The following is a 24,707-nucleotide window of genomic DNA, read 5'->3' on the forward strand; positions in this document are numbered from 1 at the left end:
GGATAGTTTCCATGCAGAGATTTAAAGTAATTAAAATTCAAAAGTGCTTTATATTGAAAGAAAGTCTCAGCGCTAGAGAGCATATGATTGTACTTCTATTTAAAATAGTGTTTTTATGACTTTTAAATACCGCGACAGTTGACTAAGCTGACTAGTGTTTTTTCTAAAATTGACTAAAATTGATTTAAACATTTTTGAAATCCTAAAAGTTGATTTAGTCGAAATATTAGAATTAATTTTTTTTCAAAATAAATTGCAATAAAATTATTAAAGTAGTTTTCACTTTTTATTTTTTAACATCTTATCATTTAAGTAATAATGGAGCAAAACAATATAATAGCAGGGCTGTATAATAAAAAGGTATAATATAAGAAATAAAGGATTTTAATATTATTACTCTACTAAATTGACTTTTAGTCAATTAGTAAGAAATTTATAGTTGATTAAATTGTTTTTTCTTAGTCAACTAATTTCGACTTTTGACTAGTTGATTTAGTTGAAGTCGATAATAATATGAATTGAAAAGTTAAATGTAGCATGCATACTTCATCGATGACCCCTGATAAAAACACCAGACAAAAACATTCTATATTTTTTAAAATGAAAAAAATGCTAAATTAGAAAAGAAAATAATAACAAAAAAAAAGCAATTAACAAAAGCATTTATTCTACTTAACAACTGTCAGTCATTAGGTAGGATAAAATTGACTTTTAAGTCATAAAATTGACTTATAAGTTAATTGTTCTGAAGAATATATTTTGGATTTAAGCTTTAGGTCCTTTTCTTTTAAAATAATGAATGGCTTCCCATTAATGCAATTTTCCAAAGGTATAACATGACTTTTTTTAAATGTCCAAATAAACTACTTTTGTCACTACTCCCTATATTTTACAATGTCACTTGTAAAATTCCGACCAAACATTCCCACACCATAACATTACATCTACCATGTTTCACAGTTAATAATACACACTGTTTTATCATACATTCAACAATGTTTCTTTGGACAAACAATCTTCTCATGAAACCAAAGATTTAAAATTTCGACATGTTGGTACACGTTTCATATGTTGGTACACGTTTCATATTCATTCATATATAGTCTTTTTTTATTTTTATTTTTTTATATTTATAAAATTATCTAACAATGCAAAAATAAACATTAAAAAGTTATTAAATTAAAGCATTTTAAAAAAAAGTTTGTCACTTAAATAATTGTGGACTGTAGTGTATTATATATATATATATATATATATATATATATATATATATATATATATATATATATATATATATATATATATACATAAATATATATATGTTTGTATTGTATATATGTATATATATATTGTATATATGTATATATATACATTTATATATATATAAATATATATATATATATGTTTATATTGTATATATGTATATATATATATTGTATATATGTATATATATACATTTTTATTCATATATAAATATATATATGTTTATATTGTATATATGTATATATATATATATATATGTTTATATTGTATATATGTATATATATGTATATATATATATATATATGTATACATATATATATACATATATATATATATATATATATATATATATATATATATATATATATATGTATATATATATATAAATGTTTATATTGTATATGTGCAAATGTTTATCTTGTATGTTTTATCATTGGTAATGTATTTATGTTTGTAATGTATATGTAAGTATGTTTATATTGTATGTAAATTTATATTGCATTTGTATGGCTGTTTATATTGTATGTCTATGTTTATATTGTATATACAGATGTTTATTTTATGTATTTGTGTACATTTATATTACTCATGAGTAGCTTATATTTTGATTGTTTTCTTTTAAAGCATAGATGAAAAGACAGTTGTTGAAAATTTTTCTGAAAGGGAAGAAGTAAGAATATGCTATTTTGCTTTTGAATATTTATCTTTTTGTCATTTTTTTACATCTATCCGAATTCTTTTTTAATTTTCAATTAAGCAGTTCTCAAATAACTTTATTTTGAATTTGTTCAGACAAATTATTTGAATTGAAATGCTTGATATAAAACTTTTTTTTGTTAAGGTACCTACATGGTTACAAAATGAATTACAAGATGGTATTCCGTTATCTAGTATCAGCACTAAAGACTCGCAACCTTTTCTAGAGTTTAGAGACAATATTTTAAAAGAAAAATCTCCTCCTGTTAGATCTAAATCTATTATTTCAAAAAGAAGGAGTAGCCTAAGTAACAGCAAAGACCCAAATTTTAATTTAATTCCTAAAATTCAAAGACAGGGAACATTCACCCAAAAAGATTCCTTTTTGCAAGAAAGCAAGAAAGTTAGTGATAATGAAGTTTAATGTTTATAATGATATTTATCATCTTAAATTCAAAACATATTTGATTATTTACAAAAGCATTTAAATTTGCATAAATTATTTTTATGTAATAGTTTGCAAATGAATACAATGTTTCTTCAAAATTGCTTTATTTATTTTTATGCAATGTTGTTTTTTGTTTGCAAGTAAAAACTTGGTATTTGTAAGTAAAAACTTGGTGTTTGCAAGTGAAAACTTGGAACACTAAAAATCTTGGAATAGTAAAACAAACATTCTTTTTAGGTTGATGGGTCAAAACCGCAAATTGTTTGTGATTGTTCATCACCAAGTGATAAAGCTAAGCATAATGTTGCAGCTAATAGTTCTGCTGATGTAGAGTATACACCTGTTGAAAGAATTAGTGAATCATTCAATAATGAGGTTATTTTTTTATTTTTTTAATTTTGAAAAATATTAATGACACTTTTGAATTTTGCCAAAAACTTGGCAAAATTTAAAAATAAATTTTTTTTTAACTATACACAATATTGCTAGAAAAATTTTAAAAACTCAAGTAGGCACAAAACTCAACTTGTATTTTCTGTTAACTGGAATTTTTGTAGCTTTTAAACTTAAAATTTATCAAAATGATTTTCAAATGCATTTTTTTAAATATTACCCATTATGTTTAATGTTACACTTTACAAAAAAATAAAAACAAGTTTGTATTTTTCATTTTGTTGTTTTACTTTTCTTTTTTGTAGCTAAATATTTTAAATCAATACCAAATATCAGCTGTTTAGAGTTTTGTGTCAATAAGAATTGCTGTTACCAGAATGTTTAGAAATGTGAAACAAGTTGACCCTTTGTGAAATGTGAAACAAGTTGACCCTTTGTGAAATGTGAAACAAGTTGACCCTTTGTGAAATGTGAAACAAGTTGACCCTTTGTGAAATGTGAAACAAGTTGACCCTTTGTGATGTTTATTTTGCTGAAAAAAAGTTTTTTTTTTTTTTTATGCTATTCACCTCCTCACCACCTCAGGTTGGGAGGGTCACTACAGTTGAGAAAGCTACTGTTTGGCTAAGTTGCAATTTCATTGAGTTTAGGTTTAATTTTACGATAACATCTTTTCAAATTCAAAAAGTTTATTATCTGACCATTTTGTATTTCTTGAACTTGGTTCATAAGTAAAAAATAGTTCTTGGCTATTTTTCTAGGAGCCAATTATTGCATATTTAATTAGATGGACTATGTCATGTTGAAGAAAAATCAATTGTACATCAACTATTACAGAGATAAACCATTCCAAAAACCTTTTTGACTTGTTATGTTATTTTTGCAAAGAATAGCAACAATAGAACCATCACAACTTTTTATAGTTTCAATTGTTTGTATTGTTTGAACATATTGAAAATTGGCATTTAAACCTGTTGCTGGTAACTTTAAACCTTTTTTTTTTCATTTGAAAGGTGAAAAACTTTTACAGATTTTCAATGTACTTACCTCTGCATCCAGTGACATCACACTTAAAAACTTTATTCAATCAATCATAATATTTAGTTCCAAGAAGAAAGCAGATTTAACATACATTAAATATAATTTAAGTTCATCATTTAAAAGCCACCATTTTCTTATTTATAATTGTGTCATATTACAAATCAATGGAAAAAAAAAATGATAGTTTTTTCCTCACTTGTATGATTATTTAAACTGTCAATATAGTAGGCCATTGCTATCATCAAAAACGACTGCTGTACCCTGGAATGCTGTAAGTTGGTTTTATATACCATACCTACTTTCTGCTTTGGCAAGGTTTAGTATATGCTTTCGATGAGAAGTGAATAGTGACGTTTAATCTGATAAGACAGAGTGCTCAATGTTATCAGTCATCAATATAGGAATATTAACATTTTGTAGACTAGTGAGAAATATAGAGAAATGAGAAATCTTTTTAGAAACAGAAGAATATCTAACTGTTAGTTAACTTATTTTTTAAGAATGAGAAATGTGATGATTATGACAGGAGAAATGTGGTGATTAGATTCAAGATATGAATTAACAAAACAGTTCTTGGAAGAGGCGATAAGATCAGATGGATTCGTTTTTGTTAAAGTTTTTAAACTTTTGAGATTATGCTAAGGTTTATCAATTTCTTTCAATGATAAAGACAGTTCTTGCAATAATAAACACAGTTCTCGCAATGATAAACGCAGTTCTTGCAATTAGAAAAGGCAGTTCTTGCAATGATAAAGAAAGTTCTTGCAAAAAATATGAAAGAAATGATTAGAAATAGTACTTGAATAAGGAGGAGTTAGAAATAGTACCTGTACATGAAGGAGAAAATAATTGGGTAGAGCAAGGTTTGACTTGAAACAGATGAGAAGAAACAAAAGCTTCCATATCTACCTGAATCCAGGTGGTAATAGAGGTACAATTTTTAGAAGAGAAACGAAAACATCAGCCTAAAAACTACCAAAAAGAAGTTCAGGAATCCTAATCAGCTTTAAGGTAGTAGGGTCAGATCATTATATTTCAACCAATGGCTTGTGGGGTACCATCTCTGATTTTCCTGATTTTTACATATCATTATCTAAATGATGTAAATAGGTTAAATGTGCAATTTCAGAGTTCCAAGTGCAACGGTTTAGAAATTATAGCCTTACAAACACTCTCAGGTAGCCCCCCTCGGTTCCTCGAATGGTAAAAATAGACAACTTTAAGGCCTTATAACTTTTTTCTAACTTTCAGCAAGTGGCTCATTTTTTCTAGAACTATTTTCTAGATATTTCTGTCTTAAAATTTGTGATTTTCATTAGCTTGTATCATGTTAGAAAAAAACTACAGCCTCCTAAACTTTGGAAAAATTCTGAAAAATGCTAAATAAAGGCAAAATGAAGTTAACCGTAGTATTTTTCTATTCATCAAAAAGTCCTTACATGTTAGTTTTCTAATTAGCTACAATGGTCTACAACAAATTGGCAAAATATAAGCAGCTTGTTACATTTTAGAAATCAGTTTTATCTAAAAATATATAATCCACTTTACTAAAAAGCCCCATTTTCAGCCATTTGGGGATGGCTCAAATTTTTCTAACACTTTGTATTGATCTGATATTAACAGCAAATAAGGCAATTAGATCTAACTATATAAAAATGTAAACATCACAAACTTGTCATGTTCACAACAAAAATGGCAGCATTTTTCATTAACCCTATTTTTCAATTATCAGGGCTGAATAGTGTTATTGGAAACCAGTGCCCCTCCAACCTGCTTTCTCGCCCATGTCAGGGATGTAGCCTCATAAGTCATTTCTTAAAAAAAAAGAGATATGGTTGGTTACTTTCTCCCTGATCTAGACTTTATACCGGATAGGAGCACAACTAAAGGGGTAATAACTATATAGAGCCTGCATTATTTTTAAAAGGTGACACTCAAAAAAAATTAAGTTAATCATAAAATTGCGATTTAATCTTTATTATGATGATTTTTTTATAGTTGATTGAATTGCTAATAATTCAAGGCAATAGTAGGACAGTGGGTTCATACATTACTGGCAATATGAAGTATAACAAGACTAATCAAGCCATTACAATATTGATTTAATGTTTTGTTTAAATAAGTTTTTTAACGAAGTATGAGTTTCAATTTTATTAGTTAATTTTAACTATTTATCTAAAAATGCAATGATTCTATATAATATACCCTTTTGCAAATGTAAATATATAAGCATTTATAACTCAAAATAACTTACCTTGATATTTTTCTGTTCAATAAACTTTGCTATTGCAGTTTGTTTCCATTTTTTTCATTACATTATTTGTATGTGTTTTTAATTGTTGGATCTTATGTATGTATGTATGTATGTATGTATGTATGTATGTATGTATGTATGTATGTATGTATGTATGTATGTATGTATGTATGTATGTATGTATGTATGTATGTATGTATGTATGTATGTATGTATGTATGTATGTATGTATGTATGTATGTATGTATGTATGTATGTACGTATGTATGTATGTATACATACATACATACATACATACATACATACATGCATTCATACATACATACATACATACATACATACATACATACATACATGCATTCATACATACATACATACATACATACATACATACATACATACATACATAGATACATACATACATACATACATACATACATACATACATACATACATACATACATACATACATACATACATACATACATACATACATACATACATACATACATACATACATACATACATACATACATACATACATACATACATACATACATACATACATACATACATACATACATACATACATACATACATACATACATACATACATACATACATACATACATTCATGCATGCATGCATGCATGCATGCATGCATGCATGCATACATACATACATACATACATACATACATACATACATACATACATACATACATACATGACCTTAAGAACTGGAATAAGAAATATTCATTTGCATACAATTTGCACTCACCATAGGTTACAATTTATTAATTACTATTCAACATACCATAAATCATGTTGTGACCCGTTCTCAATTCATTCAAAGATTGTTAAAGGAAACCTGACAACTGTCACTCTGGAGCATAATCAACTGGACTCTAATTTAATTCCTGGGGAAAAAATATGTTTTGGTTGTGTAAGAAAAATCAAGAATGTTGAAGAAGTTGACAAGAGACATGATCCAGATTACATATCACCTGATAACTCTGTCACACAAATTGATACTATAAATCCTTGTCTTGTTAAATTTGGTGTGCCTCCTATTAAAAGATCATCCAGCATGAGTATGCTACAAATAGACAATAAAATAAAAAAGAAAGTTAAGTTGCTAAATGAATCATTGAATGCATCTGAACGAGATGAGCTTCAAATTAGTATGCTCAAAAGTTACGCTTTAGATTTTATTGTAGAACAGCTTAAACAAAAGTTTCGTAATGAGATCAATATTTCACAAAAAATAAAATTGCTCACTTTAGCTCCAGTCCATTGCACTATTCAGGAAACAATAAATGAATTTAAAACAACACAATATATGGTGAAGCAAGCTAGAGCTTTGCAGGATGTTAAAGGAATCCTTGGTGAGAGATCAACAGACATAAGAAATCCTAAAAAATTGACTACTGAAGTTGTAAATCAAGTTGTCAACTTTTATGAGGATGATAGTAACAGCAGGTTATTGCCAGGAGCAAAGGATTACATTAGCATAAAGACAGTTGATGGTAGACAGTACATTCAGAAACTACTCATACTATGCAATCTTTCCAGTAAAGGTGGGACTGACATCATTTGCTCTTTTAAGGCCACAATATTGTATTGTTGCAGGAAAATCTGGCACGCACACAGTCTGTGTTTGTATTGACCATCAAAATCCAAATCTTATGGTTAAATCATTAAAAAATGAAATAAAGTCAAAAAATCTGATGGCCTTAGCTGTATGTTCAATAGAAAATAAACCATGTATGTTTCATGAGTGTAAGAAGTGTCCTGGAAAAAAGAGAATTGAAAAAAAGTTAAATGAACTGTTAGGGGATTCAGCAAATGAAATAACTTTTAAGCAATGGTTGAAGACTGATAGATGCTCCTTGGAAACTATAGTTAAAAGTCCTGATGAGTTTCTAGAAGAGTTAACAGACAAGTTATATAACCTGACAAAACATCATTATGTTAGCAAATCACAGACATTCTTTTTAAACCAGCTCAAAGAAAACATGAAGCCAAATGAATGTATTATGCAAATGGATTTTGCTGAAAATTTTTCATTTATTATACAAGAAGTTCAGTCATCCCATTTTTCCAAAATTCAAGCAACTCTCCATCCATTTGTCATATATGTGCAATCTTTAAATGGAAACCAATCACCAGAAAGCAAATGCTATTGTGTTATATCTGACAATCTAATTCACAATACTGAGGCAGTTTTCAGTTATGTTTCCAAAATCATACCAATTCTGAAAGAGGAATATCCACAAGTTCAGAAGATCAATTATTTCACTGATGGTGCAAGCAGCCAGTATAAAAATAGGTTAAATTTTCATATCACAATATTTTTAAAAAATTTTGATAACAATTACCTATTCTAGACAAACTATTTTCAGCCCTTGAAATGATGTTTTTGAAATTGGATACAAAATTGATAATCTTTAACTGAATAGGTTTTTTTCTTATTGTATTTTAGGTTTAATTTGAAAAACCTGTGTTTTCATGAAAAAGACTATGGACTAAAAGCAGACTGGCATTTTTTTGGGACTGCACATGGAAAAAGTACATGTGATGGAATAGGTGGTACAGTGAAAAGAGTTATTCATAACCTATCCCTTTAAAGGCCAATTGGCAATCAAATTTTGACACCGAGGGACATGTTCTTAGTTGCTAAAGAAAAAATTAAAAACATCAGGTATATATCATGCTATTGTCAAAGTGTATGTACATTTAGGTTATGATATTTTTTCAAATAATTGATGTCTAGTATCCTATATCATAATAGGCATTTAAACAAAAATAATAAAAATAACGTATGAATGTTTAGTTATAAAAAATCAAATAGTATAGAAAAGGATTCCTTAAAACAAGACCTTACTAAATACATATTTGGAAATAGAATTATGATTTATGTTAACTCTTTTTCAGATTTATCTACATTTCTGAAACCGAAACAGCTGCTATTACACATGAAGTGCTTGCTAAACGATTTGAGAATGTTCCTGCCATCAAAGGTACTTGCTCATACCATTATTTCTCACCTCAATCATGCTGTTTAAAAGCTTATGTAACATCAATGAGCAGTACATTTGACTCTTTTCACATGCTGGAAGATACTTGCATTAATACACAAAAATCGATGAATACTGATATCAATATTAATGATTGGGTATTAGTGAATTATTTTGGTGAATTCTTTCCTGGAAAGATAACTGATCTTAAAGGTGACACAGTTTGTATTAGCTGTTTACAAAAAGCAGGCAATTATTTCAAGTATCCAACAACCACAGATATCCATTGGTATCCAGTTAGTGACATTATTGCCACGTTACATGACCCTGAGCTCAAAAACACTAGAGGATTTTACTCTTATCTTATTACAAAAAGGATGAAATGAATTATCATATATAATTGTTTTCAACTACATTATTATGTATTGCCATTATTAAGGGAGAATACAAGAATTTTGTAAAAAAGATAACTATGCTTTTCACATAAACAGCAATGCTGGGCTAGAAATGGTTTTTATAGCAATTATATAAAATTTTGTAAAACAAATTACAGATAGTGGGTTACATCCCTGACATGGGCGAGAAAGCAGGTTGGAGGGGCACTGGTTTCCAATAACACTATTCAGCCCTGATAATTGAAAAATAGGGTTAATGAAAAATGCTGCCATTTTTGTTGTGAACATGACAAGTTTGTGATGTTTGCATTTTTATATAGTTAGATCTAATTGCCTTATTTGCTGTTAATATCAGATCAATACAAAGTGTTAGAAAAATTTGAGCCATCCCCAAATGGCTGAAAATGGGGCTTTTTAGTAAAGTGGATTATATATTTTTAGATAAAACTGATTTCTAAAATGTAACAAGCTGCTTATATTTTGCCAATTTGTTGTAGACCATTGTAGCTAATTAGAAAACTAACATGTAAGGACTTTTTGATGAATAGAAAAATACTACGGTTAACTTCATTTTGCCTTTATTTAGCATTTTTCAGAATTTTTCCAAAGTTTAGGAGGCTGTAGTTTTTTTCTAACATGATACAAGCTAATGAAAATCACAAATTTTAAGACAGAAATATCTAGAAAATAGTTCTAGAAAAAATGAGCCACTTGCTGAAAGTTAGAAAAAAGTTATAAGGCCTTAAAGTTGTCTATTTTTACCATTCGAGGAACCGAGGGGGGCTACCTGAGAGTGTTTGTAAGGCTATAATTTCTAAACCGTTGCACTTGGAACTCTGAAATTGCACATTTAACCTATTTACATCATTTAGATAATGATATGTAAAAATCAGGAAAATCAGAGATGGTACCCCACAAAGTTTTCTTGAAATTGGTTGAAATATAATTATCTGACCCAGTAGTAAAAAGTATGATGATTGGGTGAATCTAATTTAGTCTAATGTAGAAGAAGTGATAAAACTTTTAATGAGATCATAGCATGAGCTGAACAGCCTAAAGGAGAACAAAGAAGAACTGTGTCCGAAGCTAGGGTCAGAGACAAGACACAAATCAAGGAGTGAAGATAAGAGATAAGGCTTGTCTTTAAAATGAGTCATTGAGTGGACTATCTGAATAAAAGTTGAGAAAGACAAAATTTTTAAGCCTTAATATTACCTGGGTCTAGTCTGGCACTAGAGCCCAGTCATTCAGTTTGATGAGCATCATTAATAGTAAAAACATATGCTTAAAGGTAATAAGAGATTAGTTAATATGATCAGAAACAATATCAAAAAGAGTGCAGTCTTGGAAAGATTGCATATCTTACAAGGCAGCACATCATGTGGCAGATTGTATTAGATTACATGTTACCAGGGTGGCCATGATGATTCTAATCCTGATTTGATCTAAATTTGGATGTAAAGAAATTACTGCAACATATTAATGCAACATATTGCTGCAACATATTACTGTAGCATATTACTGCAACATAATACCGAAACATATTACTGCAACATATTACCGGAACATATTACTGCAACATATAACTGGTACATATTACTGGAAGATATCACTGCTACATATTACCTCAACATATTACCGGAACATATTACTGAAACATATTACTGAAATTGTTGTTAGGGTATTTTCTCATAGATTACCAAATGCTTGCCCATCTCTCAAAAGACTAACCCAAGGTTAGTTTTTTGTAGATAACCCTAGGTTAGTCTTATAGACCATATGTATATATGGTAATTGTATGTTTCTGTGAATCCTATTTATGCAAAGTTTTTGTTCTAGGCAGGTCACTTGCAGATAGACTTTATTTATTAATTATAATGAAATTTAATGATGATATTATTTTCTTTTAATTATTAAAATATTTTTTATATCAGATTTCCTCTCCCAAAGTTTCTCGAAGTACTGAGTAAGTTTTTTTTTAATTATTTATATAATTATGCTTTTTTTTTTTTAAGTTTCATATATTTTATATACAACATGTAATGCTTAAAAATAAACTAATAAAAGTAACAATTTTTTAATTCGTAGTCATGCATATCAGGCTGAAAGTAGTTTTCCCATATGCCATAGACTCTACTTTTTATTAACATTATTTGTTTTATATTTTTACACTGACTATTTTATTATACTTGTGGTCATGCATAGTATTCACATAGAATCATATCTAGTTTAACTTAACTATGGTTGGAGGTAGTATTACTGCTATTATAACAATTTTTTTTGATTAAATTGTAATTTCTAGTTTTAAGTGCTTCAGGTTCTTAGCAACTTTAAAACCTATTTTAAACAAATACTTGTGTAATATTTCTTCTAATAAATAAGGTGAAAATTTTGTTTAATATTTTTAGGAAATTTAGTTGTTATGAAATCTAAATTACTTAAAAACATATGTTTTTAAAATGTTATAAAATTAATCACTTAATTTTTTGACAGCCTAAAGTTCAAAATAAAAACTCTTCCATCAACTAAATTAAGGTATGATTTTTATTTGTATTAGTAACATTTATTTAATTTATGTCACCATCATTATTACGATCATCATCATAATCATATGTATGCGTGTATATATATATATATATATATATATATATATATATATATATATATATATATATATATATATGTATGTATACATATATATGTATAATTATATATATATATATATATGTATAATTATATATGTATGTATATGTATATGTGTGTGTGTATATATATATATATATATATATATATATATATATATATATATATATATATATATATATATAGAGAGAGAGAGAGAGAGAGAGAGAGAGAGAGAGAGAGAGAGAGAGAGAGAGAGAGAAAGATTTTAGGATGAGGTGAAAGTTATTTATTTATTTTTAATTTCTCCTGTTCTTCTGCTCTCCACTACGCTTGTTCTATAAAACAACACTGGATTTAAAAATTTTTTGAATAAAAAATATTTTTAGAGGTCCCAAGGTATTATTTAATGGGTCTCTAATATTATCTGAAAGAATGTCAACCTGGTACTTTAAAGAAGAGAAATTTTATAAAAGTTATAAAAATAGTTTTTCATGATTATATATATTTTATGAAATTATTATTATTATTATTTTTATTATTATTATTATGATTAGCCTATTTACAGCTATTTAAGATCATTGTAAAAAATAGTACATAGCACTTCATATTATTCTTACAGAATGATTTTTTGATTTTTTCTAAAGCCAAATTGATTTTCATTAAATAGCATATTTTCTTCAAAATAAATAAACTGCATATGAACACTTAGTTCAAGAACTTTTTCACTGCTAACATATTTATTGGTCTCATGTCTTGTGGTAATTTAGGTGATGTAATTTTCTGTATGGGTTTAAGTTTTAGATACAAAACCTGTTTTTAAAGATAGATCAATTATTCTCAGCAAGTTTGAACCAATGACTGGATATGACTTTTTTTCAGATTGATACATTCATATCATCACACTTACTTTTTTTATCTTTAAGTTCACTTTCTATTTTGTCAAGTTGATATTTAGAAATTTATTCATTCCATTAATGTGCTGTGATGTTTTTAATGTGCTGTAATTTTTACAGTCAGATAGTTGTTTAATTTTATTATCGATTTTTCAATATTAAGAATACTTTGAATGAGAAATTTAATGTATTTATCAGCAATCGATTTTTCATTTAAATTACCAAATGTGATACAGTCGACTCTCGATATCTCGAACACTAAGGGGACTGGAAAAAAAGTTCGAGATATCGAGAGTTCGAGATATCAAGAAAAGGGTTGAAAATAAATAAAATTGCCCAACTTTCATTAAAACAAGTTATTTTTCTGACAAAAATCATTAACAACAAAAACTACAACTTTTGGAAAAAATCTGTTATCTGATATTGCTTTAAATTATCCATCTTTTCCATCTTCATAAAATCCTCAAGTTTTAGTGCTAGGGATTGTATTTCATTTCCGTATTTTGAGCTGTATAGCGAAGCATTTTGAACAAAAGCAATTTCTAATTGAATATCAGATGGGCATGGCGGGGCTTCGACGTCAATAGCTTCGTCAACGCTATCTTCAACTTCATTATCGTCATTTTCAAAATTAGGGTCTAAAATCTGAGCAATGATTTCAGCATCAGTAGCAAGTGAACCGGTGGTTACTACATCGCAATCTAAACCAATGTAAGATTCTGCTGAGAGATCTTCTTGGACGGCACGAGGATCTAACTCTCGCAAACGGTTAAGTTCTTCTGTCAAAAATTTAAAAGAATGATCATCATCAGCTTCTTCAATACTCTTGTTTGTTTTGCTGATACCAGCTTTTTTAAAGCAGTTGATGACAGTCTCCTTCGACACAGCATTCCACGAAGAAACAAGATCTTTCATTGCTTGAAGTATAGAAATTTTTGGCATGGGTTCGTTATTATCGACAGCCTTGATACACAAACGCACAATTTTGTGACGATAATGAGCTTTAAGACTTTGTATTACGCCTTGATCCATGGGCTGAAGGACAGATGTGTTGTTAAGGGGGAAAAATATTAGGTTGATGTTGCTTAGCCCATTAATTTGTGGGTGGGCAGAACAGTTATCCACCAGGAGTGCTACTTTCCTGTCTTGAGCACGAAAAAATGAGTCACGTTTCATTACCCATTCTGTAAAAAGGTCTCCGGTCATTCAACTTTTTAGCTGATTTTTATATGTGCAAGGAAGTTGTTTAATGTGCTTAAAACACCGTGGGTTTTTAGATTTTCCAATAACAAACATAGGTAATTTTTCTCCCATTGCACTCCCTGCTGCTATGCCTGTTAGTCTGACTTTACTATTTTTTCCCCCAAAACATTTTTCTCGTGATAAATGGTATGTTTTGTTTGGTAGGCACTGGTAAAATAGTCCAAACTCATCGGCATTGAAAATGTTTTCAAGCTTGTAATTCAAAAGCAATGTTGGAAGTGTAGTTTCATTCCACGAAGCAGTCATATTATTCGTCACGGCGGCACTTTCGCCTGAGATTATTTTAAAGCTGATGCTGTTCCTAAAAATAGGAACAGAATAATTGAATTTTAATTACACGTTTAAAAAACTAAATAAATTAAATATAAACAGATACATGTTATTTGTTTATATTAAAATTGAACAAGATTTGACAAAATTTAACTGACCTTTTTTTCCAATTATGAAACCAACAATCAGATGCTTTAAAATCCAACTCTCCTAATGCTTCTGCGAATTTTAGTGCCTTTTCTTTTAGTATGGTACCATCAATTGGTACTTGTTGACTTCTTTTTGCAACGAACCATGTGTATATGGCCTAGTCTACATTTTCGAAAATACCACTACGAAGTTTCTTCCGTTTAGATTTTGTGCCATTTTTTTCCAGAGAGGTTAATAATTTGTTTTTAATTTTAACCCAGGTTGATATTGTGTTCTTTGGGACATTATACTTTTGGGCAACCTCTTTGTTAGTCATCCCTTTCTCCAGGTCTTTTAATGCCTTGCATTTTTCTATTATAGATTTGTTCGTGAGTTTTCGTTTAACGAGCGGCATGTTGCTGCGTTTGACAAAAAGAATAAATTATATATTAAAGGAAAACTTTTCAGAAATTCGATTCTTAAAAAAAATCGAATTTAAAAATCGAATTAAAAATTTTTTTTTTACGAAAATTGGAATTTAAAAAAATTAAATTTTATTAAAACATTTTTGAAAAAAAAAATGTTGAAAAGTACGAGAGAAAATTGCCCTGTGGACCGAAAATATTGTTCGAGATACCAATAAGTTCGAGATAATAAGGTTCGAGATATTGAGAGGATTTTAGCCTAAACTAGTACGTTATGTCCATGGGACCGCTAAAAAAGTTCGAGATACTCAAAAGTTCGAGATATCAAGTATTCGAGATATTAAGAGTCTACTGTATTTTCATATATATTAAATTGAGCGTTACACTTAATTTGAGTAATAGTTTTTAAGGTCTTCCACATAGCAACACTGTCATTTTTAAGGTCTTCCACATAGCAACACTGTCATTTTTAAGCATATAAATTTTAGTTTTAAAATACTCTGCTTTCAATTTTCTCAATAGGTCGGTTTTGATATTTCTACATTTTTTATAAACTCTGTTTTGTTTATAGTCTATTTTGTCATATAATTTAATTTCTTTGGAATGTTGTAGGTTATTCTTTAAATGTGAACACTTTTTTAATTTGTATTTGTACTTAGACACAACCATTTTATGGTCTGAAATTTTATGTGATTCATTTTGACCAATTTCAAGAGGTAAATTACTTAAAAACAGGTCAATCACTGTACTATTAGTTGGAGTAATTCTTGTTGGTACAATTTCATTATTGATTATTTTTAAGCTTGATTTTCTTATCACTTCAAGAAAACTTTTAGAGTATAGTGAGCTGTTTAGATTTCTAAATGGTTCAGTATTAAAGTTAAAATCACCCATGGCTATAATATCTTTGTATTTATTTTCAATCATGTTGATCCAGTTTTCATAAATGTTTATAAATTCGATCTCATTATTTTTTGAAGGTGATCTATATACCCAACTTACAGATACAGTTTTATTTATAAATTGAAGTAAAACACTTATGATCCACCACTTCATTTCTACCATGGTTTGCTTAACATCTAAAATTTTAATATCTTCTCTGATCAAAAGTGTACATCCTCCAGTATGCGTACTAGAAGATAATACACTTCTGGATGTGTAATGCTCAAATTTAATTTCACAATCCAAGTATATGTCAGTCACATGTGTTTCAGTTAAACCAATAACTTCAGGTTTATATTCTAGTAAATATTTTTCAACTTCACCTTTTTTATCAAGAGAACATCAATATTTAAACACACATTTAAATTCTCTAGTTAGATTTGGTTGCTATTGAATCTTTGACTTAACTTTCTCTCTTATGTCATTAAATATTGGACATTGTCTCTCATGTGCAATATAAATGCATATTTTAGAAAAACATGTTTAGAAAAAAATTATTGTAAAAATGTGACTTAGTTTTCTCTCTTACGTCATTGATTATTAGACATGTGTCTCTTGTGTGCATATAAATGCATGTTTTATAAAAACATGTTTAGAAAAAAGTTATTGTAAAAACTCTAAAAAACTTTTTTTGAAAATGTTAAAAAAAGCTAGTTTTTATGCAATAAAATCTAAAATATTAATATTTATATAAATAGAATATTATTTATATAAAAAGAATACTATTTTTGAAATTATTTATAAAATTTTGCTTCTTTTGAATAGGTTGGCATATTTTCAAAGAAATTTTTTTCGAAAATTTAAGGGACCTATTAAATATTCAAGGGTCAGTTGGGATCCCTAAAAACATTTTTTATTCAAAAAATTTTTAAATCCTGTGTTATTTTATTATATAGAATGAAACCTATAATATATATATATATATATATATATATATATATATATATATATATATATATATATATATATATATGTATGTGTGTATATATATATATATATATATATATATATATGTATGTGTATATATATATATATATATATATATATATATATATATATATATATATATATATATATATATATATATATATATGTATATATATATATATATATATATATATATATTATATTATATATATATAATGTTTAATTTAAATAGTTATTTAAAAATGATTAAATAAAAATAGATTCAAATAAATATTTATAAATCTTAATGAGCAAATGTAAAAAATTAAATTTACTTAACATTGATATTAAATAAAAATATTGATGTATATAAAAATATCTTATTACAAAAAATATTTTATTTTAATAATATTTTACTTTCTGTTATTAGAGAAAAAAAAATTCCTCTAAAAGCATCTTTAAAATTCAGGTTAGTCACTTTTTTTAATTTTTATTAGTAATCCAATATATATTTAAAAAAAAATAAATAAACAAAGCACTTGAGTGCATAATAGCATTCAGATAAGATATGTAAAGTACCACTTAGTACTTTCAAAGTTTTTTTCATAAAAGTTTATCCACTATATTCTATTACAAAAGGTTATTTCCAGATCAAGAATTACTTTGAGTTAAAAACTTCATAAGCTAAGATAGTCACAAAGTAATTCAATTTTTATAATTATTAACTATTTAAACTATTCTTAAAAGGTTTCATATAGAATTCTTCTGCTGCTAAAAGCTGTTTTTTCCCACATCTGGGTGTGTTGTTTGTTTATGTATACAGCTATTTTCAGCACCATGAAAAATGTTTAAGAATAAAGATAGTCAGTTAATGAGCAGAAAAATTTCTTACTAATTTTGCAATAGAGAATTTCAGGATTGAGAAATTTGTCTCCAATAAGTCCTGCGATTGAGTGGAAAACAAAAGTACAATGATAGCAAGTGACCTAACTTTTAAAAAGTTGTTGAACACTAAAAAATAACATCTAAAAAATCTGATAGAATTAGATTTCTTTTCATTCTATTGTTCTGACTGCTTCATTGCAGCCATTCAAATGATCTTTTTAATCCAATATCTTGAATTGTTTTATCTTTTAATGTATTATTTAGTTTGTTTATATAATAGGCATAAGAAATAAGCTGCTCCATAGGGTTTTAAAATCCATAATTAAATGGATAGTTTAATTAAAAACTTTCAAAAATATTTTAGAATATTTTACAATTTTTCTCACTTTTGTAGGTATTAATAGGTCTAAATGTAAAATGCACTTTTTGCTGTCATAGACCTAAAAATATGAACTAATGTTTAATAGTTTTTTAATTGATGTATGTTCACTTTCATATATCTTTATTTTTATTTTTTAATCTATATTTTTCTTTAACATTTTCATATTTTTATGAAAGGATGTTATCACCAATTTGGGTTGTATATCAGTTTTACTAAATGACATACCACCTATTTCTGACATGTTATAACACTCCTGTTTAAAACCTCCTTTCTTTTTTTGATGTTGTTAAAAAATAGTTTCTAATTATTGGTGGTTTATTTTAAGGTTTTTCTTATAGTGTTTTTGAAATTAATTCTAACAGGGATAGACTTGGTGCTTATAATTGCTATCTTACTTTAAGTTAATGCATAGATAGTAAATTAAAATGTAAACCTTTTGTTAAATTATCAATGAATTTTGATTTTTTTTTTTTTGCATGTATTTACTTTGCTCATAGCTGTTTTATCTGTTCCAAAAAGAAAATTCTTTTTTTTGTTTTTTTTTTTGTTTTTTTGTTTTTGTTATTCATCTCCTTAAGGCCAAAAAGGCCACTACAGATGAGGAGGCTACTTAATAGTGGTTATAACCCTCTCTCAACTCTATAGCTCCAAAACACAAACCTTGACGAACAAGGCCGCTGCGCGGAGAAACAAGTTGAGATTTTTGCTGTTTAATTCATTGTAGTTTTTTATGATATTTATTTTATTATTATTATTCTAATCCTAGAATTTTGGAAACAAGAGACAAATTTGAGATAGCAAGTAATTTGAGATAAACATTTAAGTTTGGTAAGATTTGATGAAATGAATGAAAGGTGATAATAATAAGATAAGAAAATATATAAGATGATATTAGAGGATGATTTGGAAAGATGAAAAATGTTTTCTTAATAACTAATTTGTTAAACTTAACACTGAAATATAAAAAGCTAAAAAATTGTACTACTTTTTGAAACAATTCAATGTATGAGGCCAGCTTAAAATTTGCTGGCCTTATACATCAAACCGTTGGTCTTTGAACATTGAATGATTGATCCTTGAACTTTAAATGGTTGGTCCTTGAATATTGAAATAATTTTATTATTATTATTATTTTTTTATTTGAATTCTCATGCTATATTTTTCTATACAATACACTTATACTTAAATATATTGTTGGCTTAGCATGTTAGTTTATTTATTTGGGATGTCAGGAAGTTATTTTGCTGAAATGTCTGAAAAATATTTTGTTGGGATGTCAGGAAGTTGGTATGTTGGGATCTCAAGATGCTGGTTTGTTGAGGCGCTAAGATAATGGTGTTTTGGAATGTCAAGAAATATGTGTGTTGTCAGCAAATTAGAAATTTGCGATGTTAAAAAGTTGATGTGTCATTGTTATTAAAAGTTTAACAGAATAATTTCATTCTATAGACAATTAAACAAAAAAGTTAATGTTGAAAGTTTTAAAGTTCTAGCCACTTGGAAAGTTGATAAAATTTGATGAAACTTTTTAGACAAACACATGATGCTAACAAAAGGGTTGTGTAATAAAAAAAAACATCAATTATGATTTATAATAGTAAAAAAAAAGGAACCACATGTCTATGTTACCCAACAGTCAATTTTACTCTGCATTACAAGATATAATTAGTTTTAAAAAGGTTCTGTAAAACTTTTTTCTTTGTTTGCTTTTAATTATTTTAAGAGATAATTTACTCCAAAACTTGGTTAATTTAAGTTAAAAAAGTGAAATTAAAGTTATATATTTAATACCTCTGTGGTATTTTTAAAGTAATAGTATTGCATAATTAACTTTTTATTTTTTATTATGTTATTTGTATAGAAGGAATGATATAGGCCCTACTATTAGCGATTCTGAAGATAGTGAAATGAGAAAAGAGGTCAGTATATTAAAAAATTTTTTTTTTGAAGTACAGACTAACCAAGTATTAAACTATTTATTAATTTTTAGGAAAATAAAGGAAAAATAAATCAAATTTCAAAGGAAAGTCTTGTAAAAGAAATTAATAAATTAAAAATTGAAAAAGAACAAGTAATTTTTTTTTTAATTATAGTTATACTTATTCCAATAAATTTATTTATTGTTTTACACTCAAGTGGTTTTGGATGGGTTTCCATAATCCCATTTTGGATAGGTTTCCATAGTGCCATTTTGGATGGGTTTTTATAGTGCCATTTCGAATAGGTTTCCATAGTATCATTTTCTTATTTAAGTAATATATTAAAGGAAAATTAAAACAATTTTTAAAACCAGATACACATTCCATTAATCTGCAGATCAGGACCAGTTATTTTTATTATGATACTACCACAAGGAAGATAAGACTACCACAAGGAAGATAAAAAGTTTTTGAGCTCCTTTACCACTAGGAAGATACTAAGGTTTACAAGCTCCCTTACCACTAGAAAGATACTAAATTTTATGAACTCCCTTACCACTTGAAATATACTAAGGTTTATGAGCTCCCTTACCACTACGAAGATACTAAGGTTTGTGAGCTCCCTTACCACTAAGATATACTAAGGTTTATGAGCTCCTTTATATCAAATATGTATATCAAAGTTTTCCTTCCCCTAGATAAGCTGTTTTCACAGCTTACCTATTCTAATATCAGTTTAATTTCATGACCAGAACAAATATTCTAATATAAGATCAGTTTTATGTCAGGACCAGAACAAATAGTCTACATAAAATATAAAATTTGAAATTTTATAGCGTGAAAAAGAGTTAATAAAATTTCATGAAGAACAGCTAAAGGAAAAGGATGAAATTTTGTTTAAAAAAGAACAAGAAGCTAAGGTATTTTTTTTTTAATTTTACAATTTTAGAAAATTCAACACAACTTGAAAATAATACATTGTTGATCAAGGTGAAAATAATTATTGTTATTCATACATATGAAATGTGTTTTACTTACCTAGGTGTAGTGACAAAAAAAATGTAAGTATTGCAGGGCAAATACACATTTTTTTAAGCAAAAAATGACCAAAAGCTAATTTTAGTGGAAGGTTTAAAGTTACTAATTAAAAATGGGAGCACAAGTTTTTTAATGGTTAGATTTTCTCAAATCTAAATTTACCGTTAAAATATTAGTTTGCAAAACAACCAATTGGTGACTGATTTCTATTGTTTGTAACCGAAAAAGTAATTGAAATTCACTGATCCTTGTTTACTTCAATCTACAAAATATATTTTTATATACAAGAACAGATAAAAGTAGAAGAATTTGATTGATTTTTACAGGGTTAAAAAAAGCGTTATAAAGCATACAAAAAACTAGATGGTTTATTTCTCTTTACTCCTAAAAAATCTACTAAAGAAAAAAGTGTGCTAAAATATTAGCACAGTTAGTTGAATGGATATATTCATGGTAATAAGAAATCATTACAAAACTTGTGTGACAATCCAATAAATGTAAATGTGAGAGTTATTATACAATTTTTGAACACATGTTTGTAAAAAGTTAAAAAGGCCAAACACTTCTCTTAACAGAGAACTGCTCTAATAATAATTAGTTTAGTTACTTAGGTATATTCTTAGGTACAATAGCAGAGCTGGGTATAAACAATAGATTTTAAAAAGTAACTGTTAAAGAAACATTTATTGTCTTACGATACATTCTTAATAACTTCAACAATCTCTAAAGTCTTGTTTTATATTCCAGATTTTTACAGGGCTGTTTTTCTAGAAAGTTCCAATAAAATGTTTTACCAATAATTTATTGTAAAATTTGTAAAGTTAATCTACTGATTTACCAGTAAAATGATATTGGTAAAAAAAAAATTGAAAAAGTACATATAAAATTGTCCATTGTTTTTAATTGAAAAATTAAGCAACTATATAAATATATCAAAATAGATAAAATTTTCAGCTCCTAAAACGAAAACTAATGTACAATTTGTCATTATTAAAAAAAAAATAAAGTTTAAAATTATTTATAAAATTTCTAGTCAAAAATGACATCCTTTGAAAACATATTAGGAAAGAGCAGAAAAAGATTTCACTTATCCTTGATTGGATAACAAGATGGAGTTTACTGACGGTAAACAGTTTATTAAAGTCAAACTTTCAATCAGAAACACATTAAATGCTATTTCTTGACATAAGATTTGTAGTGATCACAAAATGAACATTTTACATGTTGCTGCTCTTAAACTAGTCAGTTTAGATGTAAAAGATTTTTGCCAAAAAAATTCAGCTCTTATCTTTTAAGTTTTTGGTGAATTGCCTAAAGCAACGGGATTCAAGTCTCTGTATTTCTAGAAAACAAAAACCAGCAAAACCAGATCAAAAGTTTTTTTCAAGAAGAGTATTTCTCAAAAATCCCCTTTCAACTGAACTCTGGAAAGTGATTTAGCAGTATTTAAAAAAAAAAAGTCATTTCATAAGAAATGTTAATTTATGTAACAATTACAAAAAAACTGGAAATTTTGAACTTTTGTTTAATACATAACTCCAAAAATTATTGAGTTTAGTTAGTTTAGTAATATCAAAAAGGTTTATCGTATTATTAGTTTATTGTATCATCACTTTCACTTTTACATCAGTGTATTGTATCATCACTTTCATATCAGTTTATTGTATCATCACTTTCACATCAGCTTATTGTATCATCACAATTATTAAGTATTAGTTTATTGTATCATCACTTTCACTACAGTTTATTGTAACACTTTTTTAAGTGATATTTTAAACTACTTTTTTGACCAATAGCATTATCATGGTTAACTTATTAAACTTGAAAAAGAAAAACAATTTTTTTTAACTAAGAAAAACATTTTTCTATTGCAGATAAAAAGGAGAAAATCATAGGAAATATACTAAATTTGTTATTTAAAAAAGCGAAATAGTACCTTTTGAAACATTGACTCCTTTAATTAAAAACACAAGCTTGATCTGATTACTTTCAACCGAACAAGATTTTCTGATTTGGTTCTAAATCTATTTTATTTTTTCAAAAAAAGGTTTTTATCATAACATCAATGTTAAAAAGTATTGTATAAATATTTTTCTGCCTAATTCAAAAGCGCCTAAACTTGTAAATCTAAAATATCTAACAGATCTTTTAGACTTACAAGTTTAGGTGCTTTTGAATTAAGGTCTCATCTCAATCCATTTCAGTAGAAGAATTTCGTTTTTGTAGGAAATTATGCAATAAGTAATATTCCAATAACTTCTGTAACAAATTTTGCTTCCTGAACATTACTTTCCCCATGAGTCATATAATGGATTTATCTCCTATACTAAATCTTGAATAAAGGCTGTTTCAATATCAAGCGATGTTCTTTTACTTTGTATGCCAAAAACTAGTAATAAGAAGACCTTTTTAGGATGTGAAGTATTTTTTTAAGCTTTTAGCTATGTTTTGTGCTGAAGGTGTTAGTTCTAAAACAGTTTTCTGAATAATAACATCTAGCACTGAGAGTACACCTAGATAATGTTTGACAATTGGTTGAATGACTTTAATTCTTTCACTCCACCTTGTTTCTGAAAGACTTTGAAGAGATAACGGTATCTACTTTTTTTAGGACTTCAAGCAAAACTGTGGATAACAAGCAGTAGAAACTTTCTATTCTTATAGTTACTACTATATTTCCATTCTGTTTTACTTACAGTTAGTAGTATTATAGTAAGTTACCTTCTGAGTCCTTTCCAAGTGTTTTCCAAGTCCTTCCGAGTACCTTTCCAAGTGTTTTCCAAGTCCTTCCGAGTCAAAGTGTTTTTATAACTATACAATTAGCGCTCAACTACTTTTAAAGCTGTTTACTTATAATTTTACCTGATATTAAGTTCAGCATAAAGTCCATTTAATCAACTTTTTAAATTGTTTAAAAGAAATATAATCAATATATTTAAAAAAATCTTTTTATTGAGAGTAAAAGGCAAAAAGTTACATTGTTTTAGTTTTAAAAATGTTTTTAAGTTTTAAAAATGTTTTAGTGTTAAAAATGTTTTTATCTTTTTAAGTTTAAGTTGTTTAAAGTAATTTTGTATCCAATATAAATTTTAGAAAAGAGAACAAGAACTAAAGGAAGAAATTTTAAGTTTGAAAGCCGATCTTAACAATGTAAGTTATAATAAAGTTATCCCATTTAAGTTTACAAAGTTGAATTCTTTGCAATGTTGGATTATTTTTATTAGAAAACCTTAAAATAATAATTTTTTAGTGTTAAAATATAAACATAGTATTGTAAAGATGCTATAAAATTTTTATTGTTGCTGTAAAATATTCTTGATTTTAAAGTGTTTAAAATTAAATGTAATTTATTGAAATTTCAAAATTGAAGCTTGTATATATAACTGTTTAAACTAGTTTCATATGCATGCACAACAACATTAAAAAAAATAGACTTTTTAAACTGTAAAGGTTTTTCACAGATGACATTTGTCTGAGATGATATTATCTGGGATGATATTGTCTGAGATATCATTTGTTTG

At 27.1% G+C, this 24,707-nt stretch overlaps 2 protein-coding genes across 3 annotated transcripts in view; both read left to right on the forward strand.

The window, feature by feature from the left end:
• Window positions 1-24,707, forward strand: part of LOC100207375 (uncharacterized) — a 75,881-nt gene that overhangs the window by 46,713 nt on the left and 4,461 nt on the right. For both annotated transcript variants that reach the window (XM_065805378.1, XM_065805379.1), the window contains 10 exons: window positions 1,888-1,933; window positions 2,105-2,362; window positions 2,645-2,782; window positions 11,444-11,475; window positions 12,003-12,044; window positions 17,393-17,431; window positions 20,091-20,148; window positions 20,220-20,300; window positions 20,985-21,068; window positions 24,280-24,336. In XM_065805378.1, the coding sequence (XP_065661450.1) occupies window positions 1,888-1,933; window positions 2,105-2,362; window positions 2,645-2,782; window positions 11,444-11,475; window positions 12,003-12,044; window positions 17,393-17,431; window positions 20,091-20,148; window positions 20,220-20,300; window positions 20,985-21,068; window positions 24,280-24,336 (835 nt within the window). The remainder of the gene's footprint in view (window positions 1-1,887; window positions 1,934-2,104; window positions 2,363-2,644; window positions 2,783-11,443; window positions 11,476-12,002; window positions 12,045-17,392; window positions 17,432-20,090; window positions 20,149-20,219; window positions 20,301-20,984; window positions 21,069-24,279; window positions 24,337-24,707) is intronic.
• On the forward strand, window positions 6,951-9,122 carry LOC136084719 (uncharacterized). The gene is made up of 3 exons (XM_065805386.1): window positions 6,951-8,426; window positions 8,580-8,798; window positions 9,032-9,122. Exons 1-2 carry the CDS (start codon window positions 7,621-7,623, stop codon window positions 8,722-8,724), a joined length of 951 nt encoding a protein of 316 aa, XP_065661458.1. The 5' UTR covers window positions 6,951-7,620; the 3' UTR covers window positions 8,725-8,798; window positions 9,032-9,122.

Source organism: Hydra vulgaris, chromosome 09 (genome assembly GCF_038396675.1).
Source record: "Hydra vulgaris chromosome 09, alternate assembly HydraT2T_AEP".
NCBI lineage: Eukaryota > Metazoa > Cnidaria > Hydrozoa > Anthoathecata > Hydridae > Hydra > Hydra vulgaris.

Excerpts from the sequence above, each read along its gene's own strand:
- LOC136084719 (XM_065805386.1), top strand. The coding sequence starts at position 7,621 with ATGGTAGACAGTACATTCAGAAACTACTCATACTATGCAATCTTTCCA. Across the intron at positions 8,427-8,579 it reads AGCAGCCAGTATAAAAATAG|GTTTAATTTGAAAAACCTGT; the intron begins GTTAAATTTTCA and ends ATTGTATTTTAG.